The sequence below is a fragment of the Mustela erminea genome, chromosome 14 (assembly GCF_009829155.1).
Source record: "Mustela erminea isolate mMusErm1 chromosome 14, mMusErm1.Pri, whole genome shotgun sequence".
Taxonomy (NCBI): Eukaryota; Metazoa; Chordata; class Mammalia; order Carnivora; family Mustelidae; genus Mustela; species Mustela erminea.
Genome location: NC_045627.1, coordinates 52,596,699 through 52,620,005, shown reverse-complemented (window position 1 = coordinate 52,620,005; position 23,307 = coordinate 52,596,699). Strand labels below are relative to the sequence as shown.

Here is a 23,307-nt window from a genome sequence, read left to right as displayed (position 1 = left end):
ACAGAGAACAGGTTTCCAGAGGTGGGGTTGGGGCCGGGTAAAGGGGGTCAGAATGTACAAACTAACAGTTATAAAATGAATAAATAATGGGGATGTAATGTATAACATGGTGACTATAGTGAATAACTATTGCATATTGGAAAGTTGCTAGTAGAGTAGATCTTGAAAGTTTTCATCATAAGAAAAGAATTTGGTTAACTATGTGTGATGATGGGTGTTAACTACTTTTGGTGGTGATCATTTCTCAGTATATATAAATATCAAATCATATATTGTATACCTGGAAACTAATACAATTTTATTATATCAGTTATATCTCAATTTTGTAAAAAGTCAGCCATCAGGATAGTGTAAGCCCTTCTTTTTACAAGCTCACCTTTTCATTAGTCACATAGACATGAGCAAGGGGGGATTTACATCCTAGATGAATCCTAAAGAAGAGAGTACCAAGAAAAAGAATGTTTGCTAATGACTCAATATTAGGGAGATAAAGCAGATGCATAGGAAAGAATCAAGAGGCTATGGTCCCAGTTCAGAGTATCAGTAGATGAATACAAGATTGGAAAACTAAAACTCTCTTAGAGCAGATAAAAACAGGGCCAATATTAACTCTTTCCTCGACTGGCCAACTTTATCTGTGCCTAGGTCTTACCAAACCTACCAGGAAGACTCTTTGAACCATCAGATGCTATCCCTACCTTACAAGAGAAAGAAGGAAGGAAGGATAGTTAAAGCAAACAAAAAAAGGGCGCCTGGGTGGCTCAGTGGGTTAAGCCGCTGCCTTCGGCTCAGGTCATGATCTCAGGGTCCTGGGATCGAGTCCCGCATAGGGCTCTCTGCTCGGCAGGGAGCCTGCTTCCTCCTCTCTCTCTCTGCCTGCCTCTCTGCCTACTTGTAATCTCTCTCTGTCAAATAAATAAATAAAATCTTTAAAAAAAAAACAAAAACAATGGGGCGCCTGGGTGGCTCAGTGGATTAAGCCGCTGCCTTTGGCTCAGGTCATGATCTCAGTGTCCTGGGATCGAGCCCCACATCGGGCTCTTTGCTCAGCGGGAGCCTGCTTCTCTCTCTCTCTCTCTCTGCCTGACTCTCCGCCTACTTGTGATCTCTCTCTTTGTCAAATAAATAAGTAAAATCTTAAAAAAAAACAAAAACAAAAACAAAAACAAAAACAAATCATAGAGTGAGAACATCAGCATTTAAACTTAAACTGGTGTTTCTTTTATTAGCAATAAGGCTAAATATTTGTTAATATGCTTGCTGCCTAACTGTACATGAGTGTTAACATTTACAACAATTTAATTTTGAACCTTTTTCATTGTACTTTTCATTGTACATTCTGCTGACAACTGTTAATATAATATTTTTCATATATTCATTAATTCAACAGACATTTACTAACAACTTCCGGCCAGTGGATTTTAGAGCCAGAGGGTGGGAAAGAAGGGATCTGGGGAAGAGGGAGGGACTTGGCGCCTGTCCCCCACCGGCGGCCAGTCATTTCTTGCATGCCTGTGCTACCACATGGGCTTTCTCTGTTCTCCTGCCTGGCCCCTCATCTTTCTGAGCAGCTTGTAAAGGCCTATGGAAAAAAGCTTTTGAGTGAGTATGAACTCTCTTTATTTCTGGGGCTCCTGCTTATTCCAGAGTAACCCCCCCCCCCAGTCTACCCTTGGCTTTTAAAATTATATTAAAGTTTTAGTTGATTTATTCTTACCCATTTGTATGGGGGTCACCTCTGTCTCCTATGCTCTTTCAAAGATAGTAGTTTATGTGCTTCATATCTTCTTGGAGGGGGTTGCCATACTTTGGTTACCTTGCAACAATGCAACTCTCTGGTAGACTCAGGAAAAAATTATTTTTTGAATTACTTGGCCTTTTTTCATTGTTAGGATGGAAGCAACTTCCTTTTGCAGCTTTATTCATCCTATCTCAGTAGAGACTGTGAAAAGGGCTTCTGCCTTACGTGTACCACCAGACACCCATGAGAATTTTTGGAGATAATTTAAAACCATTTTGAAATGGTCAGTTTAAAAACAAAATGGTTTCTTTTACCTTTTATTTGTAAATTGTATTACATTATCATCAAAGAGTATAGATAGTATTATTTCTACTTTTTGGAGTTTTTTGAGCTTCTCTTGGTGACCTAACAGTCAGTTGTTGCAGATACTATATTAGCATGTGAAGAGATGTCTCTGAAGGGTGTAGGACTATTCTAGGTCTATTAGATTCTACCCTGATTACTTATTAGATCACACTCTGTATCCCTCTAATTTTGACTGCTTGCTTTGTGAAGGGATTGAGTGGTACTCTAAAGGTCTTTCTTTTATATTTTTGCCAATTCCCCCTTCCATTTCCTTCAGTATTTATTTTTTATACCTTTTCAGTACTATGTTACCTGACTTGGGAAAATTATGCCATTGTTAGTTTTCTGTAATTAGAATGTATCTTGATGTTATAATCCCATGTATTTTCTTGTCTATCACCATTCCCTACCTTCACTACCTAAAAGTGATTTACAAATAAAATATGCTCAATGAATTTCTCTTTAACAATAACTTATTCAATGACCCTTTGTGCCTTTCATTAATTTAAGGTTTTGCACATTTTTCTGAAATTGCCTGTTATTGTCTGGTTAATTCCCTATGTTCCTTTAAGACTCCACTCTAGTGTTAACTGTTCCACAAAGATCCCATTCCTCTCCCACCACCTATCTCCAACTCACCAACACTGAAACAAAGTTCTATAGTAGGATTCTTAGTTTTAACAGACACTAATCTACGTAGTCACTTAAGCCTGAATGGGGCTTACTAGCAGATGTGGGTGAGATGGCAGGAGCTGGGGACCAAAAGTCACAGGCTTATAGTACTATATTTGAGTGACCCTAGAAGGAAGGAGAACTCCTTCATTAAAAATTTTATGGAGGGGCACCTGGGTGACTCGGTTGGTTAAGTGTCTGCCTTCAGTTTAGGTCATGATCCCAGGATCCTGGAATCAAGTCCCGCATCAGGCTCTGCACTCAGTGAGGGGTCTGCTTCACCCTCTACCCTTCCCCACCAGCTCCTGAGCTCTCTCGCTCACTCTCAAATACATAAATAAAATCTTTTAAAAATTAAAATGTTATGGAAATACTCTAGGTCACTTTTCCATCTGTTGGACCAAATCATTGTAGCCAGGAAGTCCGTAAACACGGGATACATCCCTTGTGAGATTAAGAAGTTTTTCAGTTGATTTTTATTGCATATTTATATTAAATGAAAAATTCTCTGAAATTATAGAAGCCTATCAATAAAAAAATGAAAGGGTATAATAGAAGTATGGGCCAGTTCAGTTCACTTTGTCTTACCACAGGCTCCTTATCACTTTGCTTACTTCTGTCAGAACACATCACACTCTATTTCTCTCTCAGCCTTGCTCTTACACATTTGAGTAAGAATATTCCTTCCTTAACACTTTCACATTGTCCTCTTCTGTGGGCCCAGTGCCTAGAATGGGGTCTTGTAAATGGTAATGCATTCAAGGTGTCTAGAGTGAGTGGAATGGTCATCAGAACCCTGGAGATGCTGCCTTAGTTAGTGGATCTGGGAAATGGCTTTGGGAAATTTTAACTGCCTGTGGATTACTAATGATCATCTGGGTTTAAGAAAGACTTATTTTCTCCTTTAGTTTGCATAGTTACCCTCCAATTTGTAGCCACATTTTTAAGGTGAGGAAACCAAGGTTCAAAGAGAGGCTAATAAACCTGCCCAAAGAGAGAGAGCTAATAAATGTCAGAACCAAAATTCACATTTGCCCTTTCTCAAAAATCAGTATATTTTCATTATTGTTGTTGTTAGTTGAGAGCATGTTGCATGCATTGTGTGTTCCAGAAATTGTACAAAGTGCTTTCCTTACATGTATTAGCTCATAACAATGTATTAGGTAAGTTTTATTTTTATCTTTGTAGGTGAAACAACCAAGGCATAGAGAGGTAAGTATCTAGCCCAAGGTCACAAGGATGGCATGCAGCAGTGTTAGGATACAAACCAGGATTGATGCCCATGAGTCCAGTGTCTGCACTGTTGCTGTTTAATCTTTCTTGGCCACAAATTCTGGATCTGGATCTGGATTTGGGATTTGCCATTTTGGAGATGGTTGAATTCTTAAAGAGAGAGTACATTTAAAGCAAGTGAAAGGATCAGGACACCTGGGTGGCTTAGTCAGTTAAGTGTCTACTTAACTGTTTGTTTTGGCTCAGGTTGTGACCTCAGGGTTGTGGGGATCAAGTTCCAGGTTGGACTTCACGGTTCAGCAGAGTCTGCTTGAAGATTGCTTCTGCCCTTCCCCCAACTCTCTCTCTCTCTCAAATAAATAAAAAAATATTTTTTTTTCTTTTTTTTTAAGAAGGTGAAAGGATTATAGATGGAGGCTTTAGTAATTTGGGGGCTTGGAAGCAGCTACAGGTGGTGTTGATTAAAAACCAGTAGCCAGGGACACCTGGGTGGCTCTGTTGGTTAAGTGGCTGCCTTCGGCTCAGTTCATGATCCCAGTGCTCTGGGATCGAGTCCCACATCAGGCTTCTTGCTTGGCAGGGAGCTTGCTTCTCTCTCTGTCTCTGCCTGCCACTCTGCCTGTGCTCACTCTCTCTCTCTCTCTCTCTCTCTGACAAATAAATAAATAAAATCTTAAACAAACAAACAAACCAAAAAAACCACAGTTTTTTTTGCCAGAGGACAAGACTAGTTACAGAGTAAGAGTTGGCTGAGAGGAGTGAGCAAAAAGCCTTGAGCTTTTAGAGTAACCAGGGTGTAAGAGGTCACAAAACACCTTGAGTTTCATTAGAACGGCATGAGTTATACTTTCAAATCTATACTGTTGGGTCTTTTTGCCAGCAGGCATTTAAATAATATAAACAACTTGAGGAAATTCATCTGCTGGCATGAGGTATATTTGCTTGGAGTAGAGCAGAATAACTTGGCCATGATAGCTTTGTAGAATAGTGAGTGAGGGAGCATGTCCTTAAGTCATGGGGGTTCAAACCTCAGCTAGGGTTCAAACCTCAGCTCCACTGCTTTCTGGCCTTTAACCCTAGATGAATTATTTAACCCTTTGATACCTATTTTGCCTTATTTTCAAAATGGAGATGATACTAATATGTACCATATCCAGTTTTTGTAAGGATTAACTGAGTTAATTCTTGTAAATCTTGAGTTTGTGCTTTTAAAGCTGCTAGAACCATTCAGCATGCTGTAAGAACTCAGTGTTAGCAATTGTTACTAAAATCATATGCTGATGGCCTCAAACCACACCTGTGGTATGAGTATCCATCATTTTACTCATTTTTAGTTTGGCTCATTTGTTGCAGGAGGACACTGTGAATTGTTTTTTGGTGTTATTTATATTTATTTGAATTTTCTTCATAGCTTAACATTGATGCCAAAAAGAAAATTAAAATCAAACTCCCTGCAGGTTAATTTAAGTGATTATTTTGGCACCTAGTTGTGCTGAAAGTTAGAATTTGATGCTTTTATATCATACTTGGACTTAGTCCATATACCCTATTAGATTTGTGATTTATTCTCCTCTAACTTGGGATGCAAGAGGATTCACCTAAATTCTGAGACTTAATTCTTTAGATTTGCAAAGATCTTGGGGATGTTGTAGATAGTGAGGTCTGAAGACAGTTCTGTTTAAAATGATCTTTTGTTAGTGATTACTGATACATGTATAGTCAAGATTAATTTATATTTCTGGAAATTTCACTTGTGTATTTATAGTCTAATATCCAGTGCAAGGAGAAAAATTTATAGCAGGGATTATGGAATTCTCCACTCTAAAAGAGTCTTTAGGGATCATCTGATCCAACTCCTTCATAGCATAGCTGGGAAAGATGCAGGCAAGAGAGTTAAGTGACTTTGCCAAAGTCATGGATCTAGAGAGCTAGCAGATGGGTGGGACTGAACTCCGGTCTCCTGTATCCAGTCCCAACCTGCCTGACACATGCTAATGTTGCAGCCCAAATAGAAATGGATGTGAAATAAAAAATGTAATGTAAATTGGTTTCTCTTACTACGATCCAACCTCTTTTTGGTAGCTGTGTCCAAGCTTAGCTCTAAGAGCCTATCCATAGGAACAAGATGGCCTGTGAAGCTTTCTTAAAATATATTCTTTAGGGTGATACATTTTGGATGTTTTTATTCAGACTTCATTTTCATAAGTGGCAAATGACCACTGATCTTGTATTTATGTATATAAAGAGGAAATAGAACTGAAAGGACTTTTCTTTGGGTTTCTCTTTTTTAATAGGAAATATTTAAAGCCAAATTTTCATTCAAACTAAAAGGTAAGAAATGGTACTTCTTGATAGAGGAAAGTGACAATTTGTTTTTCCTTTTTTATATGTAGTTTAGGTTAATTAGGAACCTTTTAAAATTGAGTGTACTGAAGCTTTAATATATGCATAAGTTGGTTGAACAGTTTTAATTAAAACTTACCTCTATTTTGAGATTAATTACTTTCAACACTGCAAGATTAATGAGGCCTAGTCATGGTACCTCACATGTTGTAGATATTCAATAAATATTAGTTTGGAAATTAGGGAATACTTTGGTATTTTAGAATCTCACATGTATTATGTCTTAGATGATTTTCCAAATTTGGGGATAGTCAGCTATATCAAATTTACTAGTCCAACTTAAATATATTTTTCTTTCTTACATAATTTTTAAAAACTTTTTATTTAAACATAATTTCAAATATACAAAAAGTTATAAAAGGAAAAACGACTGTGTGTGTATGTGTGGACATGCATATATATGAATACACACATGCACAATTTTTCTGAACACTTTGAGCTCAAGTTATATACGTTACACCTGTTTTCCTACATACTTCCAGTTTGTGCTTCCTAAGAATAAAATATTCTCTTACATAAACACTTTATAATTATTAAACTCATAAATGTATATTGATAAAATAGTTTTATCTACTCTATCACCTATGTTCCAGTTTTGTCAGGTACTGTAATAAAACCATTTATAGCCTTCTTGCCCTCCAATACACGGTCCAGGGTCAGGTATTGCCTTTAGTTATGTCTTTTAGCCTCCTTTTGAATTTGGAGTATTTCCATAGCTTTTTTTTCTTTTTTAATCTTTTATGACATTGACATGTATTTAAAAAACACTGTGTTCCTTGAGTTTGTCTGCTGTTTCCTCATAATTAGGTTGAGGTTATGCATTCTTAGAGTACTGCATAGATAATAGTATCTAGAGGCACTTGATGGCCATCTGACTCCATTGGTGGTGTTAATTTTGATTATGCAGTCAAGGTGTTTGATTTCTCCACTGTATGGATAGTGAGTTTTTCCCTGCCTTGTAGCTAATCTGGAAATACACTTTAAGACAAAATTTCCGTTAGATTTGGCATCCTTTAGTGATTTTTGCCTGATTCAGTCTTTACCATGATGGCTTCAGAAGAGGATTATCCTGTGCTATCTCTCCCTCCACCTTACTGATTTAGTCTTTGACTTTCTCCTATGAGTAAGAGCCCCTCCTTCTTTTTTTCTATTATATGTTATCAATGAGAAGAATCATTAACATTATCAAGAATTCATATTTTTTCAGTGGTTTGTAATTTATTACTGTATTTAATATTTTGGTGCTGAGCTTGTCCAGAGTTGACTAGTGGGCTCTCCTTCAAACTGGCTCCTATATCCTGAGCACTTTCTCTACTTTCTGGTATAACAAGATATCCTGGGCTTATCTTGTACCTGTCCTATTCTAACCATGGAATCAGGCATTTCTCTGAGGAATATAGCTCCTTTAAAGGGGGAATGGTATTAGAGACCAAGATCTGGGCACTAGATGTGCTCACTGCTGCTGGGGTGTCTTCTTTCAAAGCACATTAGCAGACAAAGCTAAGAATACACACACACAAACACAAATGTATGTATTTTACAAGTCTCTGAGTATACACTAGTGCCTTCCATTTCAATCCATCCCAGTTATTTTTTTCTTCCCCCATTCAGGCTTGTGTGTCCCCTCTTCTATGATAAGAGCCCCAGCTCCCAACAGTATCAACACCTTTACTCATTTGCTCAATCCTGAAATATATTTTAAAATAATTGCAAAATTGTTTTGCCTGAACTACTATGGTAAGCAAACCTAGTAAAAAAAATTGGGGATTTGTTTGTAATTCTTTTCTCCTTGCCCAAGACTGACAGTATATTACTCATATATTATGCTCATAAGTTACTTGGGTTAGTTCTTTTTTTCTTTCATCTTTTTATTTTTCCTTTTCCTTTCAGTGTAGTTATGTTATTCTTTTGAAATAAAATTAGGCTAATTTGTTATTGTTTGCATTTAATTATAGGTTCTTCTCCATTCCCATTCTTACTTTTGGTTTTTGAATATATAGAGTATCAACCTGCTCTCAAAATAAGTGGTGCCTGGGTGGCTCAGTGGGTTAAAGCGTCTGCCTTTGGCTCAGGTCATGATCCCAGGCTCCTGTGATCAAGCCCTGCATCTCAGGCTTTCTGCTCAGCAGGGAGCCTGCTTCCTTCTCTCTCTCTCTGCCTGCCTCTCTGCCTACTTGTGATCTCTGTCAAATAAATAAATAAAAATTTTTAAAAAATAAAATTAAAAAAAAAACACGCTCTCAAAATCAGAACTTTACCGAAGTTATTCTCCATAATGTTTTAGTTTTATTCCCACCTCCCTTTTTATTAAGTAAAAGATATTATACCTTTGTTGTTTTTTTCAGTTTATACCTATGTTCAGTTTTATTGTTATTTAAAATAAATTTGTTGACTTTTCTCCAAAGAAGACATACAAATGGCCGATAGACACATAAAAAGATACTCAACATAAACCTCATCATCAGAAAATGAAAATCAAAACCATAATAAGGAATCATTTTACACCTATCAGAATGGTTAAAATCAAAAACTCAAGAAACAAGTGTTGGCAAGGCTGTGAAATAAAAGAAACACTCTTGGCACTGTTGGTGGGGATGAAAAGTGGTGTAGCCACTGTAGAAAATAATATGGAGGTTCCTCAAAAAATTAAAAATAGAACTACCCTATCGTCCAGTAATCATACTATGAAAACACTAATTCAAAGGGATATATGTACCCTTATGCTTATTGCAGTGTTATTTATAATAGCCTAACTATGGAAGCAGCCCAAGTGTCCATCAAAAGATGAATGGCTGAAGATGTGGTATATATATTTTCCACATATGTGTGTATGTGTGTATAATATTACTCAGCCATAAAAAAGAATGAAATCTTGCCATTTGCAACAACATGAAAAGAGCTAGAGAGTGTAATGCAAAGCAAAATAAGCTTGTCAAGAAAGACACTATATCATTTCACTCGTGGAATTTAAGAAACAAAACAAATGAACAAAGGGGGAAAAAAGAGAGAAACCAACAGACTCTTAACTATAGAGAACAGATGGTTAGCATAGGGCAGGTGAATGGCGGGGGGAGTAAAACAGATGAAAGGGATTGAGAGTCCACTTATCTTGATGAACATTGAGTAATATATGGAACTGATGAATCACTATATTGTGCACTGTATATTAAATACACTGGAATTAAAATAATAAAGTCTTCAAAAAATTTTTAAAAATGAAAAATAATGTCCATTTAGATTAAGATTATGAAGGAACTTAATTTTTGGAAACATATTTCAGGCTTCAGATTTGTAACTTTGATTTCTGGGGATAGTGGTTCACAATGATTTTCCCATTCCTGCATACCAGAGTTACTTTTCAATGTTTTCAGTAACAATGACTCCATGCTGCAGTGATTGGGTGGAGGTGGGAGTACAGGAAGGATGCAGGTGTACGCTCTAAGCCATTTTGAGAATGCTTGCTGTAGGGTTAATGAGAGCATTAGAACCTCCCAAGTGCATTATTCATGAAAAATCATAGAGACTCCTGTGATACAAAAGACTGGTGACTATGTAATAAAACAAAATAATCAAATCAAGCAAGCAAAGAAGTTTAGTTCCAAATTAATATAAGTGGAAGAAAATACCTCCTTAGTGCCTTGACTGTGCTGCCTCGGATGCATCTTCCTTTATTTTCCCACAAAGGTGCTTGTGTGGAATTCTGTGGCTTAATGATATTCTCAGAGCATGTCTGAAAAGGCACACAACTAGATGATTAATACCCATCTGTATTTGCCATTTCTAATAACACTTATATTTGGTTTATAAATCTGTAATCCAGAATAAAGCTGTGGCACAGCAGCTATAATTTAGCTGGTTGAAAGAACTGAAGGTGTCTTATTGGGAAGTGTCATAATATAGCTGTGTGTTTTTTTTCTTTGATACAGCCTTAATACAGATACTGGCAGCTGCTGTAGCTGAGCGTGATGTGGTTTATTTCACCTTTGGGGACTCAGAATTGATGAGAGACATTTACAGCATGCACACTTTCCTTACTGAAAGGAAACTAACTGTTGGTAAGTAGGAAATAGACTTGACACTTGGTATCTAGATAAGACTATCCACCATCTTGGTGGACAATCAAACACTTGCTGAAACTGGATGGATTATGGTGGATAAGAAAGGAAAGCATGACTTTGAGAAGGGTGGACAGAGTCTTAGTTGGGCAACATCTGCAGAATCTTTTTTCTGACAAAGTTTTATCTGCTATCTTGAATGGATATGTCAACTTATTAAAGTCAGGCCAAGAAGCTGGAGTTTAATATCCATTTTTACATTTATGCATATAGAAAACTGAAAGAGGGATGGCATAGGACGATAAGTTCAAGTCTAAGAGGCCTCACTCTGAGTCATATTTATCATACATAACAGCATATTCATTTGCTGTATTTCAGCTGGATGTGAAAGGCCTTGGTATCCTGGGAGCTGAATGTAGAAATAAAGTTGCCACAGACTCCTAAAATGATAGATGGCTTATGTACATGTGTAGCCTGTTGTTGTCATGAACTAATAAGTAGTTTCTTTACGGTACTTAAAAAAATTTTTTTAACTTTATGTCATAAAAGCCTTCCAGGAATATGACATTCATGCTTTATTTTCAAAAGCCAAAAGTGAGCACATATTAACATGTGAAGTGTTCTTTAGTAATTTTATACATCTGTATACCTTAATGTGGATATTGGTCTGGCCTTTACTCTCCAGGAGAAGTATTTAAGCTGTTGCTCCGGTATTACAATGAAGAATGCAGAAACTGTTCCACCCCCGGACCAGACATCAAACTTTATCCATTCATATACCATGCTGTTGAGTCCTGTGCAGAGACCACCAACCAGCCAGGACAAAGGACCGGGGCCTGAGGAGCCGGAAACCTCTCACCAGAAACATCCTGTTGGACTTGTCAGGTGTAATATACGAATTGACTTAACTTAATATAAATGTGTATATAATCCAGTTTGTGGGCAAGGATGCAATCCCTTCCACACACCGGCACTTGTCAGTTTGTACATGTAAGCCCCCTCCATCCTCACTTACACAGGCTTAAATATATTTTGTTTGCCTTTTTTTCTATTTCAGTCTTCATCCTTCAGTTTTTCTTTCCTTGCCCCTCAGATTTCCTGTGAAATCCCATGAAGGGTTATGCTCAGCCTGTCAGGTCTCTTTTTTGATGCCTATATATTATGCACATTGCCTCTGCAGCTAGCAGATGCCAGGGAAGAAGTTGAAAACCAGGAAGTTTTTAACTGGGTTTGCTAAAGATTTCCCTGTAAGCCTTTCACCCCCAACCCTTGTTATGATTGTGTTTGAGTTTTTGAATTTTGAAAATGAAGAGTTGAGGATTTTTTTCATACATGTTACATAATACACATCCCCTAGGTTAAGACAGTTTTGTAATTCAGACAGAATAATATCCAGATACAGTTCTTTTGAGATATCACCTTGATCTACAGTGGTTTGTCAGTCCTTTCTTCCCTGATCAATTTTTATTAATACCGTTTTTGGAAACTAAGATGGAAGGAAATGTACAATAAGTTTCCCAGATGGTGTTTTAAAAAGAAGAAAAGATACAAGCGAGTTGCAGGATTTTTCTTTTCTTGAGTATTTTTTTCTTTTCAAATTAAAATTATTGTTTGTTCTATGGTGCTTGAGGCATATTCATATAACCAAAGTTTAGGAACTGGGAACTTATGCTGATTTGTACATATTGAAGTTTCTCTGGTATTCAAAGGTTATAGTTAATAAATTTCCATTAACAAATCATTTGTCAGAAACTCCCATATCATCTATATTTTATATATAAATATATGTTCTTTAAGTGTGTCTGTGTGCAAGCACATAAAATCAAATAAAACTGGAGTTATGGAAAATGATTAGGTGTAGGCTTAATCAAGGGCTCTGTTTAGAATCATTTATTTATAATTGTGTCCATTAAACTCTCATCAAACATATAATAGTGTCTTTTGGAGGTTAAAAATGAAAGCTGATGCTGCATTGAGATTAGAGTTTAATTGTGAAGCATTTATTCATATTTCTAAAATAATCCTTAGCTATATTGTTGAAGCTCTAGTTTATAGTCAGCTGTCAGAAAATGCTATTGGAGGTCAATCCTACTAATAAGAAATTTTGGTAGATGATCCAAACTCCTTGTGTCAGTATTGGCAGGGAAAAAAGGGACCATGGCCAATGTTTGCATCTCTTTTTTTGTGTTGAGATTGAGAGGTTAATGGAATTTGGCACTTGATGATATCCATTTGTCATTGACCAAGTTCTTTACCTTAGTGACTACGATTTTTCATTATCTCTCTAAATCCAAGGTGTCTGGCTTTATTTCTACTAATATTAAAGTCTTTTCCTTCTGTACCAACCCATTCTAAGCTTTGGTTAAGCATTCATGGTTCTATTTCATACCTTTTTTCTGTTTCCATATCTTTTCCACTTACCTGGCCCCAAGACTAAGTGAACAGTTCTTTAAAACATTACATGAACAATATAGGATGGTTCGTGTGGTAGAGAAATCATTAAATCCAGGTAAGTAGACCACCCAGCCTAATATTCCAGAACATAGAAGCAAAGACCTAACTGTTGGTGCTGAAGAGGCTTAGTGACTGGGCCATTACCTGAGTGCCTCTCTCTTTTGAGGGTTTTCCAAGAATAAAAACACCTACTTTGTCCCAGTACATTCCAGGATGGGGACAGTTTAATCAGATGGAATGTAAAAAGAAATAATGTCCATCTTTTGAGGCAGTAGGCATGCCCTCTGTAAAAATAGGAATAAAATCAGACATCTAATTAACGGTTGTTTGTTCTAAAACATTTAACAGCATCTTTTTATTCCCTTCCATTAGGGGTTTATTGTTTCATTTCATGTTGTTTACCCTCCCTCCTTTGATCTGTTGAGGCATGAAGCAATATTTTAGTTTAGAATTCGTAGGTGATTAATTAGCTCACTTGGTTTACACTTTCTGTCTAGCTCACTCAAATGCCATAGAGTTGAAGGAAGCAATGTGGAGTAATAGAAAGGATATGAGATTTTAAATCAGACAAACTGGGTTCAAGTGCTAGCCACATTCCTTGCTAATTCTCTAAATAAACTGAATTTCTGAGCCTTATTTAACTCATCTAGAAAACAGGCTATTAGCACTTTTTAGGAAATACTATATATAAAGAAGTGCCAATAGGGTCTGGCCCATAGTTGGTGCTCAATAAATGTCAGCTGTTATAATTGACCAGGAAACATTTATGGAGCATCCACTGTATATTAGGTACTATTCTAGTGGCTCTGCATATTTTAGCACTCTTTTCCAATGGGCTAACCGATGCCCAGACATGAGGGAATACCATCTAAACTTCCAGAAGTTCATTGTGAAAGGAAACTTACTCCGTGATTGCTGGAGGAGATCTGATAGAACAAAGACTCTGACACTGTTGTTATCTACCAAGTTCCTACTATAAGTTATTCTTCATAATGAATGACTGATTATCAGTGGGGTATATTAAAATACCTCTGGGAGAATTATTTTTTTCTTGCTGGTTGAAGGGACATTAAGGGCAGGCAGACCCAAATTGGTACTTAAAGGGGAGATTGAAAAGGAGATCTAACCAGGCTTCATGACTGCCATTCCGGGTATTCAACAAATATTTATTGCTTTGGCACCAAATATTGATTAAGCTGTCCCAATACAAGAATATGATGGAGCAAAGAAGTAGCTGGGTTGCATTCTTTAAAACTTCAACGGGAAGAGAAGCAGTTGTGTATGGATTCTCACCTGTTTGTTTATTTCCTGTCTTTTCCAGTCTGTGTAGCTGCATGTTCATGACTTTTTTCTGATATAATGAAAACCTGAATCCTAGTATGTCTGCTTTAAAGATAATACAATTTAGAAGGCCTGTACTTTCTTCGTTTAACTTTGTGGATCTGCCCCAGTCCTTTGTTTTTGGAAGTAAGAGAAAGACCAGCCATTGCGGGCACTTGAGTTCAGATATTTAATCCTGTTATTGTTTGGGGGCTGGAAGGGGGTCCCAGTTGATACTTATTGGAACAAACTGCTAAAATCCACTGACCCACTGCTGTTTTTTGTGCCTGTGTCTCTCATCGAATTCCCACACAGATCTGCTAAGCCTCCAGAGCAGAAAGTTTCCCATACAAGACAACCAAAACTGCTATGTTCACCTGATAATTGGTTTTGTTTTTCCTAACTGTTTATTTTTTTTTATCTTTATTTTTTTTTAATTTTAACTTTTTTTTTTTTTAAAGATTTTTATTTATTTATTTAACAGACAGAGATCACAAGTAGGCAGAGAAGCAGGCAGAGAGAGAGGAGGAAGCAGGCTCCCAGCTGAGCAGAGAGCCCGATGCGGGCCTCGATCCCAGGACCCTGGGATCATGACCTGAGCCGAAGGCAGAGGCTTTAACCCACTGAGCCTCCCAGGCGCCCGACCTAACTGTTTATTTTAAAAGTAGGACTGCCATCTCATGATGATTTTGAACTTGGGGATAAGGAGAGGTCTGTGCTAGTGTTTACATGATTTTTTGTAGGACTAGAATAAAGAAATTCTGGTCCCAACCTCTTTTTTCCTCAAGTAATCTATGCCACTTTTGAGATGTTCATATGCATGCTCTTATTTTCAATCTACAGAGTGTGTCCTAGGCATTTGGTGAAAGTTTTTACATATAGATTTGTTATTCTACATCAGGTGTTAAGCACGTAGAGGTGGTCACTGTCACGAGGAACTTTCCAAAAATATTGAGAATTCTGGCTGTATTAGTTTTTCATCCTGGCCAGGTTCCTAAGACCATGTGTCCTGGTATTCATTCCCTTTTCCTAATTTCCATCTTTCAAGAGAGCTCAAAACAGGGACAGGGAAGATGTCTTGAAGGTTCTGAGGACCACTATCCTTCCATCCATTCACATATTCATTGACACAGGTATCTTCCTTGGGTATCCACTGAACTTTCTGCTCAGGGATACAAAGATGAATGACTTGTCCTCTGTACTCAGATTTAAATAGAGAGGGTAAGTGATCTAAAACTATAAGGAGTTATTTTCTTTTCACTACTCTGTTCCTATTGAACCTAGAAAAAATAATTGAATTTTTATGTTGTCAGTTTGGAAACTTGAATAGGCAGTTGCACCATATCAGTTTACCACAATGTTGAACTCCCTTAAACAATTTCCTCTGTTGGAGAGTTGTGTAAACAAATGGGCTGACTTAAAATGTAACATTAAGATGGGCTACCTTCATGCCCTTTCTTGACTTAATGTAGGAGCTGGCATCAAGTTCCTGCCCTCTTGATTCCTGCCATGTTGATTCCCCTGGTTCTTGGATGGTTCCTGGATTCTGAGAAAGTAGCACTGGAAGCTAAAAAGTAGATTTCCTAATGGAAATGTACTTTTCCTTGTAGTGAGTCCATGTAGGATAGATAAAAGGTCAGCTTTTATTTTAGCTGAAATTATATTGCCTCCATTTGAATACTGCATATTTAATCTGTGAAGAATGAAGAAAATCAGCTTAACAACTGAATTTTACTTCATACCAAAATATTTCAAAATATGATGACATCAAGGATAAAATAACAAAAGGGGTCCTTGTGGTAAAATGGTAGAGACCATCATGTCAGAATGTTGTATTTTCTGTTAAGGTTTGTAACAGTAGCCTATAAACTTATTTAAAAAAGTGATCTTGAATACTTGTGACACATTTTCATCATGATCTTGACCTCATAGAGTATCATTTATTCTACAAATACCATATTTTGTTAATTATAAAATGAACTTTTTCCACATTATAGTATTTGAAATTCAAATATTGAATTCTAAAAATTGATGCTGTGCCATCTGTGCTATAATTTCATTTTTTTTTCTTAAGATTCTTTTTTTTTACTGGGGCTCCTGGCTGGCTCAGTCATGTCTGTGCCTTTGGCTCAGGTCATGATCCCGGGGTCCTGGGATTGAACCCCACATCAGGCTTTCGGCCCAGTGGAGAGCCTACTTCTCTCTCTGCCTGCTGCCCCCACCCCCCACCCCCTGCTTGTGTGTGCTCTCTCTCTCCATGTGAAATCTTTTTTTTTTTTTAAAGATTTTATTTATTTATTTATTTATTTATTTATTTATTTATTTATTTTAGAGAGAGATAGTGTGAAGTGGGAGGGGCACAAGGAGAGGGAAAGGGAGAATCTCAAGCAGACTACATTGAGCACAAAGCCCTGTGCAGGACTTGATTTCATGACCCTGAGGGATCATGACCTGAGCTGAAATCAGGAGTCTGATGCTCAACTGATGGAGCTGCCCAGGTGCCCTTGTGGTACTTTTTAAAATAATACATAAAGGTATTTTATCATCTGTGGCATTTATATTTGAGGAAACATGGCAGTTTGAATGCCAGCTCTGTGCTGGTCAATTTTAAGCTTCGGAGCTGTAATTAGGACCAAAATAGACTAGGTTGGAGAGCGCAGACAAGAGCCTGTAATACAGCTTAGACTGGGTGCTCAGGAAATGTCTTTCTTTTTAAGGAGAACTGCAGAATACACAAAAATAAAATAGAGTAATGAACTTCTATGCATACATCATCCATCTTCAACATTACCAGTTCATAGCTAATCTCATTTGCTCTAAAACAGACGTAAGAATCTAAAAGGTGGAAGAGAAGGGAGATTGGCTAAGGCAGTCTGGAATCAAGGAACAATCCAGTGGTGAGTTCCCTGGAATGTCTTATTCCCTCATATATTCCATATTGATTATAGAAGGCAGCAACCTGGATGTTTTTAGTGCAGGTAAAGGGGCAAGAAAAGCCTCTTCTCTCTAGCTAAAGGATCAGGAAAGAGGCAGCCTAACAAGACTGAAAACTTTTATGTACTAACTGCTCTACTCTAGCCAAAACCACAGAAAAACTAAGCCAACACCAGCAACAATAATGTGTAGAACTTAGACTTCTGTCCTTTCCAGGTTATAACAAAGTGCCTCAGTTATGTTGGGTTGTATCAAGGTTCTTTGCCCTTTGCTTTTAGGTGCCTTTCCCCCTTCACATTAAGTGGATCAAATAGCCTCACAGAGTCAAGACTTTTTATCACGGCTCCACAGAACTGAGGCCACTCACACACTTCATCCACCATCCTGCATTGTCACTGGAGAATACAAGGGGAAGGGTAATGAGGTGTTCCCCTTCCAAGCCAGAACTGTCACCATAGCCTATGATGGAACCTGAACTCCAACTCCAGCAGTGCAAAAGAAGCTCTCTCCTCTTGTATGTCATTCAAAGCAGAGACGAGAACCTGAGCTTCACCTTCACCTAGCTGTAATGAGGCAGTATCTTGCCCCCCAACTGAAGTAGTACAGACGCCAGCTACAATAGATATCAAAGAGGAATGCTAAAACAAGATTTAATGAGATCCTGAGTCTCATGATGTCCAAAATGTTCAACTTTCAGTAAACTCTATCATTTATCATTCAAAGGACCAGGAAGATCTCAAACTGAATGGCAAAAGACAACTGCAGCACTAAAATTATACAGATTTTAGAGTTTTCTGGTAAAGCGGTGCCTAAGTAGCTCAGTTGGTTCAGCATCTGACTCTTGATTTCAGCTCAGGTCATGATCCCAAGGTCATGAGACTGAGCTCTGCATCAGGCTCTGCACTCAGTGCAAAGTCTGCTTGAGATCCTCTGCCTCTGCCCCTGCCCCTGTTCATACTATCTTTCTAAAATAAATAAGATAAATCTTTAGAATTTTCTGGTAAGGATTTTGAGCAGCTGTCTTAAAAATGCTCTAACAAATGAATATAAATGCTCTTGATATAAATGAAAAAGAAAGTATCAGCAAGGAAATAGAAAGTTGCAACAAGGAAATAGAAGATATAAGAAAAACCAAATGGAAATTCTAGAACCCAAAAACAAAAAACTTAAAAAAGAAAACACTCCATGGACAAGCTCAGCAGCAGAATAGAGGGAAGATTCAGTGAATTTGATGATATAGCTGTAGAAATTAGCCAATCTGAACAACAGAAAATAGACTGAAAATAATAGAGCCTCAGGGACATTTGAGACTATAACAAATGATCTAACATCGCGACATTGGAGTTCCAGAAAGAGAAGAGGAAGAAGGTGGGGGCTGAAAAAATTTTTTAAGAAATAATTTCTAAAAAATCCCAAGTTTTGCTATAGATCCAGAAGCTCAGTGAACTCCAAACAGGACTAAACCCCAAATCCACACCAAAACGTCATAGTCTGAATGTCTGAAATGTCTGAAAACCAAAGGAAAAAATTCTTAAAAACAGCAACAAATGACACATAGTGTTAAGACATACACAATTCAAATGACGATGAATTTCTCACAAGGCACAACAAAAGCCAGAAGGAAGTTGCACAACACTTTTAAGTACTGAAAGAAAGGAACTGTCAGTGCAGAATTCTATATCCAACAAAAATATGCTACAATAATGAAGGAGAAACCAAGACATTCTCAGATGAAGGTAAACTAAGAAAATTTATCTCCAGCAGATCTGCTGTCAAAGAATGACTAAAGGAAGTTCTTAAAACAAAAGGGAAATGATAAAAGAAGGATCTTGGAACATCAGGAAGAACAGAAAGTAAAAGTATGGATAAGTAGAACATACTTTTTTTTTTTAGAACACTTTTCTTAAGTTTTCTCAGATTTGTTAAAGCAAAACAAAAAACCTACCCATTGTGATTTTCAATGTAGGTAGAATAATTAAGACAATTGGGGTGCCACGGTGGCTCAAATGGTTAAGTGTCTGCCTTCAGCTCAGGTCATAATCTCTGGGTCATAGGATCCAACCTGGCATCCAGCTCCCTGCTCACTGGGGAATCTGCTTCTCCCTCTTCCTCTCCCTCTCCCCCAGCTCATGCTCTCTCTCTCTATCTCTCTGTCTCATACAAATAAAATCTTAAAACAAAAAGAAAATTAGAAATGGAAGGGTAAAAAAGTATAAAGTTCTGTAGTTACCTCAAACTGGTAAAATGGTGACACCAATAAACTTGGATAAGTTATGTATTTGTAATGTAATACCAGAGCAGCTACTCTGAAGACTAGATGAAAAAGACCACTCAGGAGCGCCTGGGTGGCTCAGTGGGTTAAGCGTCTGCCTGCCGCTCAGGTCATGATCTCAGGGTTCTGGGATTGAGCCCAGCATGGAGCTCTCTGCTTAGCAGGGAGCCTGCTTCTCCCCACCTCTCTCTGCCTGCCTCTCTCCCTACTTGCAATCTCTGTCAAATAAATAAATAAAATCTTAAAAAAAAAAAAAGACCACTCAATAACAGTATGGATATATCAAAATGGAATTTAAAAAAAACGTTCCATTAACCTACAGATAGGCAGGAAAAGGAAAAAAAGAAGTTAAACATAGAGAACTACCAGAAAATAAAAATAATGGCAGACTTAAAACACTAATATGTCATGTTACATTAACTATAAAGGCATTAAATATAAATAAGATTGGCATAGTGGTTAAAAAAGTATATGACGCAACAATATGAATGATGTGCTGTCTATAAGAAACTCGCTTCACATGATACAGGTAGGTTGAAAGTTAAAAGGATGGAATATGAGACACACCTTGCAAACAATCAAAAGAAAGCACATGTGGCTATATTAATAGCAAAGTTGACTTTAGAGGAAAGAATATTAGGGACAGAGCGGGCTATTACATAATGATAAAAATGCCAATCCACCAAGAAGACTGCAATCCTGAACATTTATGCACAAAATGTATGAAAAAGGGGCACCTGGGTGGCTCAGTCGGTTTGGCATCTGCTTTCAACTCAGGTCATGATCTCCAGGTCATGGAATCAAGCCCCATGTTGGACTCTGCACTCAGAGGGAGTCTGCTTGGGATTCTCTCCCTTTCCTTCTGTCCACCCACAGCCCTCCCCAGCTCTCTTTCTCATAAATATTTTTTTTAGAGAAATTGACAAATCTATAATATAGTCAGTGACTTTGGCAGTTGATACAACAATCTGAATGAAAACCAGCAAAGAGAGAATTCAACTGCATTATTCCATCAATCAAGATTTAAATGACACAGATAGAACATCTTTTCAAGTGCCTGTGGAACATATACAAAGAACATTCCTAGGCCATAAATCAAACCTCAAGAAGTTTAAAAGTACTGATCAGAGAAAATGTGTCTTCTGATGCAATAAAATCAATTAGAAATCATTAACAAAGATCAGAGGAAAAATTCCAAACACTTAGAAACTAAACACACTTCTACATGATCCATAGATTCAGATCTCAAGGGAAATTGAAAAAGAAAAATATAAATATGTTGCACTGAATGAAAATAAAAATGTGTCAAAATTTGTGGGACACATCTAAAGCAGTACTGGTATGAAATTCAAGTCACTAAATGCATACATTAGGAAAAGGGAAAGATTTCAAATCAATCTAAGCTCCAAGAAATTAAGGGAAAACAACATAAACTCAAGCAGAATGCAAAAATTAATAGAGCAGAATTGAATGAAATATGAGAACAAAAATCAATAGAGAAACTCAGATGAAACAGAGCTGGTTTTTTGAAATGATCATTAAAATTGACAATCCTCTCACAAAACTGAAAATGAAAAAACTCAAATTAATAATATGAAGAATGAAATAAGGGCTATCACTACAGATCCAGCAGACATTAAAAGGTTAATAATAATAGAATACTGCAAACAATCTACACATACATTTGACAACTTAGCTTAAATGGAACAGTTCCTCAAAAAATACAAACTACTAGAACACATCCAATATGAAATACATTATTTGAGTAACTATATTAACTATTAAGGGAATTGAATTTGTAATTTTATACCTCTAACAAAGCAATCTTAAGGTCCAGATGGTTTCACTAGAGAATTCTACCAACTGTTTAAGGACGAATTAACACCATGCCTAAGGGGGCTTGGGTGGCTCAGTTGTTAAGCATTTGCCTGTGGCTCAGTTCAAGATCCCGGGGTCGTAGGATTGAGCCCCTCATTGGGCTGCCTGCTCAGCAGGAAGCCTCCCTTCTTTCTCCCACTCCCCTTGCTTGTGTTCCTGTTCTCACTATCTTCCTCTCTGTCAAATAAATAAATAAAATCTTAAAAAAAAAAAAAGCCTATATAATATCTTGCTGGAAGTAGAGGTGGGAAACTCCCCAATTCGTTTTATTACCTTGACACAAAAACAGTAAAAACACAAACAGAATTACAAACAAATATTCTTCATGAATATAGGTGCAAAAATTCTCAAAGTATTAGCAAATGGAATTCAGCCATAAAAAATTAGACCATGACCAGGTGAGATTTATCCCAGGTTTGCAAGCCTGGTTTCATTAATGTAATCTATCACATGAACAGGTTAAAGAAGAAAAGTCATTTGGTCATATCACTAGATGCATGAAAAGCATTGGACAAAACCCAAGACACATTCCAGATGAACATTCTCAATACAGGGGAACTTAACTCGATACAACAACAAAAATATACAGTTAATATTGTATGTAATGTTGAGGAACTTTCTTGCTAAGATCAGGAACAGGGCAAGGATCTCTCCTCTCACTGCTTGTATTCCACATCATCCTGGAAGTTCTAGATAACGCAATGTGGCAGTAAATATATATATATATGTATGTATATATTTGATTAGTTCCCCATAACACGATTATCTGTGTAGGAAATCCCAAAGAATGACAGAACAACCAACCTCTCTCTCTCCCTCTTTCTCTCTCTCACACATACACAGAGAGAGAGAAAGAGAGAGAGAAAACCTGGAACTAAAAAACTTGCAGGGTAGGTTGCAGGATAGAAAGTTAATATACAAATATCAGTTGCTTTGCTATATACCAGCAGTAAACCATTGGAATGTGAAATTAAGACCATACCATTTCTACTAGCGCCCCCAAAATGAAATACTTAGGTTTAAGTCTCAAAGTATGTAGAAGATCTGAGGAAAACTACAGAACTTGGATGAAATAAAGACAATCTAAATAAAAGGAGAGATATTCCATGTTCATGGATAAGAAGACTGCATTTAAGATGACATAACTTGATCTATAGATTCAATAGAATCTCAATCAAAATCCCAGCCAAGTTATTTTTGGATAGACAACTGATTCTAAAGTTTATATGGAAAGGCAGAAGACTAAGAGTAACTAACACATGTAACAAGAAGAACAAAATCAGCGGACTGACATGACCTGATTTTAAGTCTTAATATAAGTACAGTTGGCAAAACAGTGAGGTACTAGCGAAAGAATAGAATAATAGCACTAATAACACTGTATTTGTGGCCAATGCCTTGTATCCAAAAAAGGCACCAGATCCTTCAGACTGGGACGAGGCCAAGGTCACTATCCACTTCCTGGCCAACCTGCATTTGTAAACCTCTAACACCTCACTCACTCTGTGCTATTATTTTAACTGAAATAGTGTGACATTACAAGTTTTGTGTCATCTGCAAGTTGGAAAGGCAGAAACACAAAGCACCAACTGCCCCCGTGCAAAACCAGTGTGTTGACTGTGGCTTCTTTGAGAATAGGAGTCATCTCAATATGAGTCAGAATATGTGTTGAATGCCTTGGAGGCCTGCATGGTTCTAGAAAAGAAACTGAAGCTAGCCCTACTCGATCTGCTTTTTCTGGGCTCTGCCAGTACAGTCCCTTATATCTGTGAATTCCTGAAAAACTACTTTCTAAAACGACACGAAATTCAACAAGAAAATGGGCTTCCACCTAACCACTCTCCATGGGACAGGCTTGGGTAGTATCTCTTTGGAAGACTCACTCTCAAGCATGATTAGAGACCTCCTGAATTCAGTGGCCCTCAAGGGGCACTGCTTCAGGTCCTGGCCTTCGAGATTCCACTTGAACTAATGCTCCTGTCACCAGAGCATTTGCTTCT

The 23,307-nt window shown here is 37.3% G+C and overlaps 1 protein-coding gene across 1 annotated transcript in view; it reads left to right on the top strand.

Annotated features, from left to right (window-relative positions):
• Positions 1 to 13,241, top strand: part of PARG (poly(ADP-ribose) glycohydrolase) — a 129,208-nt gene extending 115,967 nt beyond the window's left edge. The window contains 2 exon segments of the mRNA XM_032312679.1: positions 10,319 to 10,449; positions 11,135 to 13,241. Of these exon segments, the coding sequence (XP_032168570.1) occupies positions 10,319 to 10,449; positions 11,135 to 11,289 (286 nt within the window). The 3' untranslated portion in view covers positions 11,290 to 13,241.
• The last annotated feature ends 10,066 nt before the right edge of the window (positions 13,242 to 23,307 follow it).